The sequence below is a fragment of the Peromyscus eremicus genome, chromosome 18, assembly GCF_949786415.1.
Source record: "Peromyscus eremicus chromosome 18, PerEre_H2_v1, whole genome shotgun sequence".
Lineage (NCBI taxonomy): Eukaryota > Metazoa > Chordata > Mammalia > Rodentia > Cricetidae > Peromyscus > Peromyscus eremicus.
In genome coordinates this window covers 21563196-21575951 of record NC_081434.1, presented here as the reverse complement: position 1 = coordinate 21575951, position 12756 = coordinate 21563196, and the positions used below count along the sequence as shown (strand labels likewise).

The following is a 12756-nucleotide window of genomic DNA, read 5'->3' as shown; positions in this document are numbered from 1 at the left end:
GATATGAAATAGCATCTTTTGGTCTTTGCTCTTACGAACACACAAAGGTTGTGGTTGCCTGAACAAGACGTGCACAAGTCAAGCTAGTCAACGTTCTAGAGTGGATGGGGGCTGGGTTTATGAGGCTCAACACCCACCAGAGCTATTGGCAGTTGATGGCTGCTGGGGGAGGAAGAGTCGGTTTCCTTCTGGGGTGAGGCACTGACATCACCATCAGGGTGGTTCCTCTTCCACACTGAGTGCAGGGAGGACAGTGCACTGTGTATTCCATAGACTGGACATTTAGTTCACGTGCTGAGCAAACAAAATAAACAGTGGAGTAAACAGCTGTATCAACAAGACCATGGTTTGGAGAAAAAAAAATACTTTCTTTTTTCCTTTTAAGGAGAACTCCTTCCAAGTTGTAGAACTTAGTGGAGCATCATAGAGAAGACGGAATGTTTCCATTTGAGATATTTCATCAACTACAAAATCTCTTGCCACAGTTCCTTGAGGACTCTGAGACTACCTCTGGGGAAGATTCTTCAGCAGCTGTGTAATGTCTTATTGATCTGTACAACTCTGAGATAAGGAGCTAAGATGTAGCAAGTTCAGCATTTTGCCTGCAAGAATTGTACCAGCAATGAAAAAAAAAATGTTCACTTATGTGTATTACTCTTGCTCTCTCACTCACGTGTTCCCTTGGGGCAGGGAAGAAAACTAAGTCTACATAATAGGAGCAAAAGTTACAAGAGTGCTGTGAATGTTGAAGGGAGTTGGAGAATTAGTAGGCAAAAGAAATAGCCTACTGGTCAACTTAAACAGTCTGTATACCATCACAATTTTATCTACTTTATCTACAGCCTTCCTTCCCTGCCTTTTATTTCAGCCCTTCCCTTCTGCTTTTTCTTGCCTCTTACTCTTTTATCTTCATTTTTATTTTTGGCCCTGGAACATTTTTTTTTACCCTTTTCTGATTGCCAGACTCCTTCAGAGGTAGCAAAATTGAGTGGGGAGAGAAGTGATCACTATTAAACTCGGTTGAACGCATTCATGCAAAGCAAACAGAATATGAAGTCCACCATGAAACTAAGTTGTATGTGAAGTAGTTCAGGCATAGATGTTTGAATATTGGCAGCAGCGGACAGGATGACCTCTCATGAAGCTCCCAGTCAACTCCAAGGTTGTAGACCTTACATATGCATATAAGAAACAGAATATGGGCCAGGGTGTGATGTGTGTGTGTGCGTGTATGTGGGTCTAGACATGCATGAGTTACAGAGCATGTGTAGTGGTCAGAGGGAAGGTCTCTGGTGTTGCCTTCTGCCTTATTTGATACACAGTCTCTATTGTTCACTGGTGCTTTTCCCAAGCTCCCAGATATGTGACCATCTAGTACTTCGGTCTGCCTCCCACCTCCAGGTAAAGAAAGGCAACCCCAAGATTTCAGACCCATGTGCTCTCCTGGCAGTTTGTTATGTGTACTCTGGGGATTGAACTCAAGTCATCAAACTTATTTGACAAGTGAATAACCCACTGAGTCCTTCCCCCAGCTCAAGAAAGAGTGTTTAAAAACACTTTAAATACTTGAAAATATCATTTTTCTAAGTAACAAAGCTGCACGGTGACATAAAATTTTTATGTCCATGTTTCACTACTGCAAACCCACAAATCTTTCTTGTGTTTAAAGTTTCTAATACATTTAATTTTTTCTATTACACCTTTAAAATGAAATAAGGAGTATAAGAATGCAAACCGAGTCTGGGGCACAGACCGACTACAGAAAATTCATTCAGCAAATAATCTGAAGGCCTGCCTTGGTCAAATCCTAGGATTAGTGCCAGAGTAGAAGGAGAGCAGTTGGGATGTATTCTAAAGCATGCACTGATATTTATAAAGTATATTAAAGTAAGTGTCATAAAGGTCTGATGTCGATGTGTACCAAATATTTGCAAATATTTTTTAAATTTAATTTACTTATTTTTTTTTTTTAATTTTTCAAGACAGGGTTTCTCTGTGTAGTTTTGGTGCCTGTCCTGGATCTCACTCTGTAGACCAGGCTGGCCTCAAACTCACAGAGTTCCACCTGGCTTTGTCTCCCAAGTGCTGGGATTAAAGGCATGTGCCACTACCACCCAGCTTAATTTACGTATTTATTTTACATCCCAACAACAGCCTCCCCTCCCTCCTCTCTTCCCATTCCCTGCCCCTATATTCCCCTTGCCTTCCTTAATCCACCCCTCCTCTATATTTGCTCAGAAATGGGGCAGGCCTCCCATGGGCATCAGCAAAGCATGGCATATCAAGCTGCCATAAGACCTGTATTCAGGCTGAGCAAGGCAATCAAACATAAGGAATTGGTTCCCAAGAGCCGGCCAAAGCACTAGGGAGAAGCTCTTGCTCCCGTTGCCAGGAGTCCCTCAAATAGACCAAGCTACACAACTGTCTCATATAGAAGCAAAGGGCCTAGCTCGGTCCCATGCAGGCTCCCTGGTTGTTGGTTCAGACTCTATGCGTTCCCAAGAGTCAGGCTAGCTATTTCTGTGGATTTTCCTGAGACGTCCCTGACCCCCCTGGCTCCTACAATCCCTTCTCCCTCTCCTCAGCAGGACTCCCTGAGCTTGGCCCAATGTTTGGCCACGGTTCTCTGAATCTGCCTCCATCAGTCACAGGATGAAGGCTCTCCGTTGACAGCGGAGGTAGTCACCAATCCAATCACAGAAGTCTTAGCTAGGGTCATCCTTAATAGACTCCCTTGCATCAGGCTTCTATCCATCTCAGCACTTTCCCCCTCTGCCCACCACACACCATGGTCCCTCAAGTTCACACCATCCTAAGTGAGGTAACCCAGACCCAGAAAGACAAACATGGTATGTACTCACTCCTAAGTGGATATTAGCTGTAAAGTAAAGGATAACCATGCCACAATCCACAGATTCAGAGAGGCCAAATATCTTGCCATTTGTTGTGTATTAGTTACCTCCTAATTAAAACAATTCCTCCTGTAGGGAAGAGGAGGGTCATAACGTTAAAGAAACTAATACAACTTAGAGGGTCCAAGCACTCAGGAATTTACAAGAGTCCCAAGGCTCCTCCCAAAGTGATTAGCAGTAAGCAATTGCTAGAGGAAAGGACATTTTCAAGTACAGCTGTCTGCAAGTTGTGCAGTGAACTCTAGGGATGCAGAGTTCATGAGCTGTCACTCACTCACGTGGCAATGGGCTTTCCGTGATGTAGCTAGCTGCCTTTGCATTGCTTATGCTCCAAGGAGCAACCTCAAAGAAACTCATCAGTTCAACAGCATAGACTTGGCTGGAATTCTTGGCTTTGTCGTCAATGCCCTGTCTCAGGAAATAAACGTTTGTTTACATCTTCTCCCCAAATGTTACATAATGCAACTGGTACCTGGACAGATATTGACAGAACCAAAGGTCAGCTGTGGCTGAGAAGTTGCATGGCCCTTCCAGTAAGTGATAGCGCATGCAATGGAAGGCGACTCATCTGCCGGTAGATATTTGTGAAGGCAATCTTTGCATGGCTATCTCTCCATGTATCAAAATGGATGTGGTGCCTTCTTGCTGTATTGGAATCCGAATGATCTCTGCATTAATGATAAGTCCTACAATCAAAGCCACATCTTCAATTCTTCAAATGGAGTGTCAATGAGGGGATCCCATGACGGCCAGATTCCACTATATGTTGTGGAGTAACATGCCTCGCCTCAGGAGCATGGAGATGCCCTCATAACACCTGATGGACTAGGAAATATATTTCAATCTTCAAAAGCATCATAAATCTATGTAGACAGTAAACAGGCTATAGCACCTGTGTGTGTCCTTTGCCATGGGCATAAGAAATGCAAATGAAGGGTTGAGGATTTAGTTCAGTGGTAGAGCACTTGCCTAGCAAGCTCAAGGCCCTGGATTTGGTCCTCAGCTCCAGAAGAAAGAAAAAAAAAAAGAAAGAAAGAAATGCAACTGAGACTGAGTTATCTTCACAGGAAAAAGAAAACTGTCCACGTATGGGAAGAACTGCAATGGAAATGGGCATTTACATGTTATCTTCTGCATAGGCATCTGATGTTTTGTGGGGGTGGAAAAAAAAGTGAGGATGAAATGGACATGTTGGCTTGCCATTCTTTAAAATTGACAAGATGCAAGAGAATAACAGGCAAATTAGATGTATGTGCTGAAGATTCTTGCCTAACATTCAAATTCTTGAAACTCTCATGAATAACTGGAGAATGAAAAGGGGGAGAATATGGTAGAAATGAGAAAAGATACACTTCAGGTCTGACCTTTAATTCAAGGGAAGTGAAAAATCCATCTTTCAGTATACAGATGAGGGCTTTGATAATGGCCCAGTACAGGAAACTATGAGAATCGGGCAATATGCTGCCTTTGAACAGTTTGAATTAGTAAAGAATTTCAGAGAATGAAAGCACCTCTTATAGCCTGGTTTGTAAGGCTGTGGGGCATGTGGGTTAATAGGATCAGTCTCAGTGCTGTGGAGGTAGAGAAATGGAGTAATCTAACTTTTCTTCACCCCTCGAGAAAAAAAGAATGCATAACCAGAAGCAAGATAAGAGAAATCAGTCTCTGATAGGCTGGGTCATTTGAACTGAGCTATTAGAGATCCTTGGTTATCGCTGACTGATCTCTCCATAAATAGCAGAGATGAGAAGACCAGAGAGAAAGACAGGCATTACTAATGGAACTAATTATGAGAGAGGTGATATATTTGATGTTCATCTCTATAGGCTAGATAGATAGGACTGTGTTCATTAGTAGAGTTAAGGAAGGGGTTGATTCATCAGATACCAAAGTGATGACATGGGCTTTGGATTGGCTAATGTTGATTGACAACTTGTCAGTATTCATAATTATCTAAGATACAAACTTCTGGGTAGGTTTATGAAGGAGTTTCTAGATTAGGTTAATTAAAATAGAAAGAGCTATCCTAAATGTGTATTTTATCATTCCATGGATGAGGGTCCTCCACCAGACTGTGTAATAAAGAGGTATTAAGGTCACTGTACCCTTAAACTGTGAGAAAAATAGAAAAAAAAGTTTCTAATAGTAGTTACAGGGTATTTTGTCACTGTAACAGGAAAAGTATCTAATGGAATATTTATACTGTGGTTGCAGCTGTTGCTATGATGAACCTGATCCTTAGTTCTTAAGCCTTTGTAACTGGCTTTTTAAGAGAAATGTTGGAGAGTCTGAAACAATGGCTAGAAAAGCCCTTGAATGCCACAAGCATAACTTAGTAAGTTAATGGCCATCTGGTAGAAGTCTCGAAGGACAGAAAGCCATGCTAAATTCAGACAGAGGTAGCCCTATTTATGAGATTCCAGAAGCTATCAGAAACTGGGCTAGAGACAACCCATGTTATGTTCTGAGAAATAATCTGGTTACATTTTGCCTGTGCTATGAGAACTTTAGCGTGGTTAAATTCAAAAGTGACGTTAATGTTTTGCAGAATAAATCTCAAGACAGGACACCATTTGGGTTATGTTATATTTACTGATCATTGCCCTTATCCACACTGAGGAAAAAGAGAAAGAGGCAGGCAGAGAAAGAAAGAGACAGAGAGACAGACAGAGACAGAAACAGGGAGGGAGGGAGGAAGGGTGGAGATGAAAAGAAAGATATTTAAAAATGTGCAGTTGGTCAAGGAAAACAGTATTAATAAATTCAAAGTTACAAACAAATCATATTCTAAGGCACTTGTAGTTATTCAGTGTTGTTAAAGAGAAAGCTGCTGTTCTGCACTGATACAACAAAATAGGTTTCCTGTGCACAAGATCCCACCTTCGCAAGGCCCCATCTATTTAAAATGGAAAGGATTTGAAAAGAGAAAGCCTACCCTGAGAATACCATAGGAGGGTTTTCCTGCTCAAAACTACCGCAAAGAAAAACGTTTCCATAGAATCAGTGAATGCCAGTGTAATTGTGGCTCAACATGGACAGATTCAAGCCCAAAATGACACCAAACCTAGACAGGGCTACATACATGCTACTTTTACAGCATAAAAAAAAAACCCACAAGAGGGAGGGCAACATGAAATCATGGACCATAGGCCATGTTTCTGTAAGGTCACTGCAACCAAGCCATGTGAACCAGGGCTGTCTTCTGCGCAAATTCCTGAGGTCACTGTGTAAATCAATGATGGTGAAGTCCAAGTTGAAATGGAGACATCAGGATGCTGGAGATGCCAAGACCATGGAGGGTCTGCCAAGAAAAGCTGGTCACACAGAGTGGAGCTGGCCCAAGGGAGAGGCTATGTGTGGGGCAGGTGGCAGAGTTGGAGAAGTGAAGCCAGCCAAGGCCTCCCAGGTGACTCCATCCCAATCTCTGCTTCCTGACACGGAGCTGCAGGATTAGGAATTTGCTCCATCAGGTTTCAGTCTTTCCATTTCCCTTTGCCTTGCTCTGCCCCCATTCCTCTCTACTAGGCTGGGACTACTTATTCTGTGATGCTGTATATAGGAACAATACTACATTTTCTTTTTGTTTTTTTAATTTTACAGAAGCTCCAAGTCAAGCAATTGTTCTAATTCCCAGAAAAGACATAGACTTTAGACTCTTAAACAGTGTCAGTATTGCTAAAGACTATAGGGCCTTTTGATGTTGGACTGAATTTATTTTACACCATGACATGACTAGAAAGAACCCTAAGGGGACAAGGGGTGAAGGTTAATGACTTAGAAGTTACCTATTAGGGACCTGGGGTGATGATGGCTCAATGGGTGAAATGTTTGCCATGCAAGCATGAATACCTGAGTTTAGATAGGCAGAATTCATGGAAAGCTTTATTAAGTTGTGTGTGGCTGGCTCTCATCACAGTATGCTACAGAAATGGGAGGTAGAGGTAGGAGAATTCTCAGAGACCCTACCTCAAAAAAGTGGGTGACAAAACCTGATACCATAAGTTGTGCTCTGAGCATCTATGCCCAGTGGTGTGCACATGTCCCCACCACATATATACTATGGATACAACATAACTAGTTGTCTCAAACTTCTGTGTCCATAACCTCTTTATCATGATTAATGGTAGCCTTGAAGTGTGCTCCAAAATCAAACTTTCTTCTTTATATTCTTTATTGTTTATTCATTTATTTTACATCCAAACCCGTTTCCCCTCCCTTCTCTCCCATCCCATCCCCCTACCTCTTCTCTTCCCCACACCATCCATTCCTCCTCTGTTTCTGTTCAGAAAGGGGCAGGCTCCCATGTTGTCAACAAAGTGTGGCATATCAAGTTGAGGTAAGACTAAGCTAAGTTGAGGTAGTATTAAGTCTGGGCCAGGCTGCTCATAGTAGCTCACAGAGTCTGAACCAACAGCTAGGGAGCCTGTATGGGACCAACCTAGGCCTTCTATATATGTGTGACAGTTGTGTAGCTTGGTCTACTTGTGGGACTCTTAGCAGTGGGAGCAGGGCCTGTCCCTAATGCTTCGGCTGGCTTTTGGGAACCTATTCTTCTTTATATTTTATGTTTTATTCTGTTTTTTTGGGGGGTGGGGGGATTGGTTTGGTTTAATTTGGTTTTTATTTTGAGAGAGGAGAAGTGGTCAGGAATTTTGTGGGAGCAATAATCCCAGCTAATGTGGTGCTTTAGTGGCTTTTCTGGGTCTCATGTTGGGACATGAGCTTTATGAAGTAAGAAGGTTCTAGCAGATCTGAATGATTTAGGCTGGCATGTAAACCAGATTCCCGAAGTGCCAAAGTCAGGAAAGAGAAGAATGATCAAAAGGCAAAACAAACCAAAGAATTCAGCTCAGATCAATGGGGAAAAAAATGGGGCAAGCTCTGTGTCCAGCCAGAGTACTAGGGAAGACAACAACAGAAAGCTAGGTGCTATGCTAGTGGGTATCTGGAAGGCTTTAAATCTTGAGCAATGATTCATGGGAGACCTTGGTGATAAAACTGCGTAAGTAAAAAAGATTTCAAAAGACCAAGCTTGTCCTAGGTGTGGGTGATTACAGTATGTGATGTACATTTCTCTCTTGCAAAAATAGTGCACTGGGGGTAGAGGTTTTCCACTCTGCCCAGGGCCTTTCCATAGCCAGGTGTGACTAATTGAAACACAAGAGCTGTAGAGCCTCTCCAGAATCTATTGATAAGAACATGGACCTTAGCTCTAATGGCAGTCCTACCAGAGCATGGCCCTACTCTCTTTTTAACATGAACAGACCCAGAGGTACAGGCTGACCCCATCAAGGTCATGTGGTTGAAGACATGCTCAGTGGAAGCAGTAGAGCAGTAACCCAAAATGTGATTGGCAGATGACTAATGGAAATTAAGTGTAGATTATGGAAGGCTGAATGGGCTGGCGTCACCCATCAATGACAAGACATCACTCTTTTGATGATGCAAACAACAGGCACATCTCCATCGAACAGTGCTAATATTTATATTTTTGTGTCCCCTTAGTCATCTAAGACCCACGGACAATGGCATAAAAGAGATAGTGTTGGGCCCTCAGAAATCCTGCCCAACATGTACAAAGATGGTTTCACTATATTATTGTGATTCTTGAGTGTTGGGGATACATCTGTAATGACAGCAAAAATAACTGTCAATATCTGTAAGAAAGTATCCTGTGTAGGAGGTGAAGGTATACCCAAAATCTACAGGTATATTGGTGTTGTTGTTGCTGTTTTAAGACCAGTGCTAGAGAAAGGTCATGTCCCTATGAGTTTTTGTCCAACGAAAAATAAAGGCTTTGACTGGTGAAATGTTATGTTAGAATTAGAAAGTAGGTCCCTAGTGCTAAACACATTACATGTTTTGGTTATAGGACTTGGAGAAATCAAGACGAGATTGCAGTGAAAGTTCCTTCCCCATTGGGTGGCTTCGGTAGTATTATGCAGGCCACTAGAGGTGAATTGTCACCTATCGCTCTGCTTGGTGTGGACCATGCATATTAGACTACCAATATACCAGCCAATGTGTGTCGATTAGCATGAGTATTATAAGTTCAATGGAGTGTTTTCTGATTCATTTTTAGGATCCTTCTACAGAAGAATTTATTCTTAATATTGTAACCTAAGACAAAGACCTATGTCTGGGAAGGTCAGTCCTATCAAGGAAGTGACCCACTGTTACTTTGTTAAATGGATGTGAGATGTCTGTTAATTGCTGTCTCAAGATGTGTTTCTAATGCATAGATTTATAAACATTGGTTGGATATGAAGGGACATTTCCTTATTTCCCCAGTAGATAGTGATTGCTGCAATTTCATAACAAGTCATGCTGCAGAGAATAAGTAGCTGTTCTCATGGCATCATGGCCCAATGCTCGAGCATAAATGAAAAAAAAAAATAATAACCAGACTAGTACAGACTACTATATCAGCCCCTCCAAGACTCAGAGAACAATGATGGAAGGGTGGGTGGGAAAAATGCTAGAGCATCAGTAGGGACCAAATGTTCTGTAGCTATTTCCTCCAAATTGAAATACTCCTTGTTGTAGAAAAAAAGAGGCTCATAAAATGCAGGGGCCTAAAGAAACTTACAGAGCTCGGAGAGATGAAAATGTATTACGGTTTGCAAGGCCCCTCCTTGGGGAGACAGGAAAACAGTAATCAATTGCTAGAGAAGTGGGAAGCCTCCGTTGGCGTTTCTATGAAGTGGGTGAGATGAGCATTTTGGAGATGCAGCTAGCTTTGAGTCATCCTGCTCCCTGAAGTAATCCCTCGCCTAGGCTCCTGTAAGTAATACCAGTAAAGTCTCTAGATCGACTGGAATGATTTCTTTGATCTGTCACAGTGCCCCATGTGGGGCACAAAGATGTTTATTCACCTCTATCCAGGAAAAAAATCACACAACAGCATACCACATGTTATATTTTGCAGATCCACCCACTCTGTGATTTAAAAGCCAGACCTACACACTGATGACTCACAAGGGCCTATATCCAGCCCCCAGGGTAGCTCCTGAAATCAGGCTCCTTTCCAATTACTGACTGTACTAGTATTAATATCTCAAACACATATCATACACAATATGTTCAACACCTGCCATATTTACCAGATCAAGGACCATTTTCCTTTGTATCTATTCTCAAATTCAAAGTCATGTTTTTTTCTCTGGCTCATTCCTAACTCTGAACCAAGTCTATCCATGCCAATTAATTGTGCTGTCCTAAGCAAAATGCCAAGCCTGATAGCCTAAAAAACAATTTCCTTGTCTTTGTTGTGTATCTCCTCCACAAACAGATTACTGTCTGTATTGCATTACTCATATCCATGTACATTTACACCTTGAGAAAAATTTACAACTGAGCAAAGTTCTAAATAATCAAAGCGTACTACAACATATTGAAATACTGTCTTCTGGAAAGTCCATTCACAAACCTATTTTGACAACTGACAAGAAACAAAAGATGACTGGGCATCAACTGCATGTAACATACAATGAAAGAAAACACTGCGGTGAAACATGTCATCTCAGTGGATGTATTCTCCTATCAGATGTCCTCTCCTTCACACACAACTTTCCCATGGACTACCTTAACTATCCTTTTAAAAGTAAATCTCATTGAGTCATTATCTTAATATGCTTGAGATTATATTTTCCAAACACCTAGGAATAACAAAGAAACACTACTAACAGATGAAGAGGATTTTGAAATGTTGATCTCCCTATAAAGTTCTGATCTAATGAACATTGAGCCATCTAATTAAGACAGGGAAATTCTGAAGCTGTGTGAAGGACGTAGCCTTGAAGATATCATACTAATATGCCATTTGTTGATACCACATACATTGGTGAATATGGATGCTTTCACTTTGTGCTTTGCAAAAATACTTTTCGTGATAGATGAATGGAAAGATGTCAAGTATCTCCTCATTATAAATCAAATAGCTGAGTTATTTGAATAAAAAGTCACTGTCTCAAATTATCTTGACTTCAACCACAGATTTATAGTTACATAACAAATTACCTTTGGTCAAAAGGCTATTTCCGGTCTGCCAAGATGGCTCCGAGGTTAAAGTAGTTGCCACCCAGTGTGAAGTCCTGAGTTTGATCACTAGAACTAACATGACAGAAAAAAAGAACCAACTTTCCTTGAACTTCCACATGTATGCTATGCTATACAGGGCCACTCCTTATACACACACATGCACATACAAAATAAATCAATGTAAAAAAAATCCATTATATTGTATACATAGCATATACCTCAATTTAAAAGAATAAAAATTATCTTTTCAAAGGTATCTTTTACTTTAGGTTCAAGCCCAGTGCCACAAAATTTAACATAGTAAGTGAAATATGTGTATACATTACAAAATATCATTAGACCAATTAATAATCAATTAACTACATACTGAATTTATCAGTGCACCAAAGTAGCTATTTATTGTTGACAATTGAGAATTTTGAAAAAAGAGGGCCAAAGTGTTTCCCTTTAAAGAATAATAATACAGAATTTATTTAAAAATACAGGAACTATGTCTAATCATTAAGCTACAATCTGCAAATATTTTCATCACAAAGATTCCCTGCAATAGAAATCTGCCACAGTGGATATCCCAAAGGAAGCAAATACCTTAGGCAGCCCTGTTGTTCCAGATGTGTAGAGAATGTACAACGGGTGCTCTGAGAGAACAGGCACACAGTCATGTGACTGGGCTTTTGCCATTTCTTCTTCCCAATCCAGATCACGATCTGGCATCAAAGGAACTTTCTCCTACACAGCAAGAAACGTAAAAGTATGCACAGTAAATATAGGAGATTAAGTTACAGGAGAGCCATGGAGAGGCTAAATCTGTAAGGTGAGCATCCATTAGAAAGCTGTACCTTCATGACACTAAATATGGGATTTATGAATAAATCTTAAAGTTACACGTTAAGGTAGATTCTTTAATAAACTGTCTTTTTACAGAATTTAGTGGTTTGATGTTACTTTCTCTTTCATGGATAAAAACCACGTTTTTGCTGTACTTTGTGGCTACCCTAAACAATTAAATATAATGCTGTCATGTTTCTGTGCATCCTTGAGCTTAATTAACTCAGAGATACATGTTTCCAAACATGAATGTGCCCAGGTAACTTTAAAAACTCAGTTCTGGCTTGGCTTATTAATTTAGAAGCTCTGCCCTCACCAGGAAATGTCACCGAGTGCATTAAAATATTTTTATATAGGGACACTTGGGAATCATACTGAAGCTGCCTTTCTAATGGGACACCTCAAGTCACCTTCGGGGGGTGGGGCAGGGAGAAAGCATTCCACTTGTGTTTGTTCAAGAAGGAAACCAATTTTTAAAATTAAAGAGAGTAGGTGAAAGACACAAAATGTTTTCCTCCTTCTCAGTCATGAATGTGATAGAAAACAGGACAAAAAGTCTTCTTGTTGTTCCTCCCTTAAGAACAAGGCTCTGTTTTATAAATTTTGTAATAACAGCCATGTCATCAAAAGAATACAACTTGAAATAAATTAAACAGTCATTAAGTGGAAATAAAAATGAAGAATAGGGAGTAGTCTTGGGCAAAAGTCACTCTAATGAGAAACTATAGCCACCTAGGTAAGAGATCATGCTGCATTCCGGTTATTTCTTGAAACACTAAATTCAACATTGCTTATTAAGAAGGGTTTTTTGTTTCTTTTTTATTTTGTTTTGTTTTGATACTCTGTATCCCTGACTGGCTTAGAACTCCTTATATAGACTGGGCTGGCCTCAAAAGCATAGAGATTTGCCTGCCTCTGCCTCCAGAGTTCTAGGATTAAAGGCATGCACCATGACACCTGATATATCAGGAAGTCT

General features: G+C 40.7%; 1 protein-coding gene across 1 annotated transcript in view; it reads right to left on the bottom strand.

The window, feature by feature from the left end:
- The window catches only part of Acss3 (acyl-CoA synthetase short chain family member 3), a 199845-nt gene that overhangs the window by 92039 nt on the left and 95050 nt on the right, over positions 1-12756 (bottom strand). Inside the window, exon 7 of the mRNA XM_059245803.1 lies at positions 11541-11681. Coding sequence (XP_059101786.1) covers positions 11541-11681 — 141 coding nt within the window. The remainder of the gene's footprint in view (positions 1-11540; positions 11682-12756) is intronic.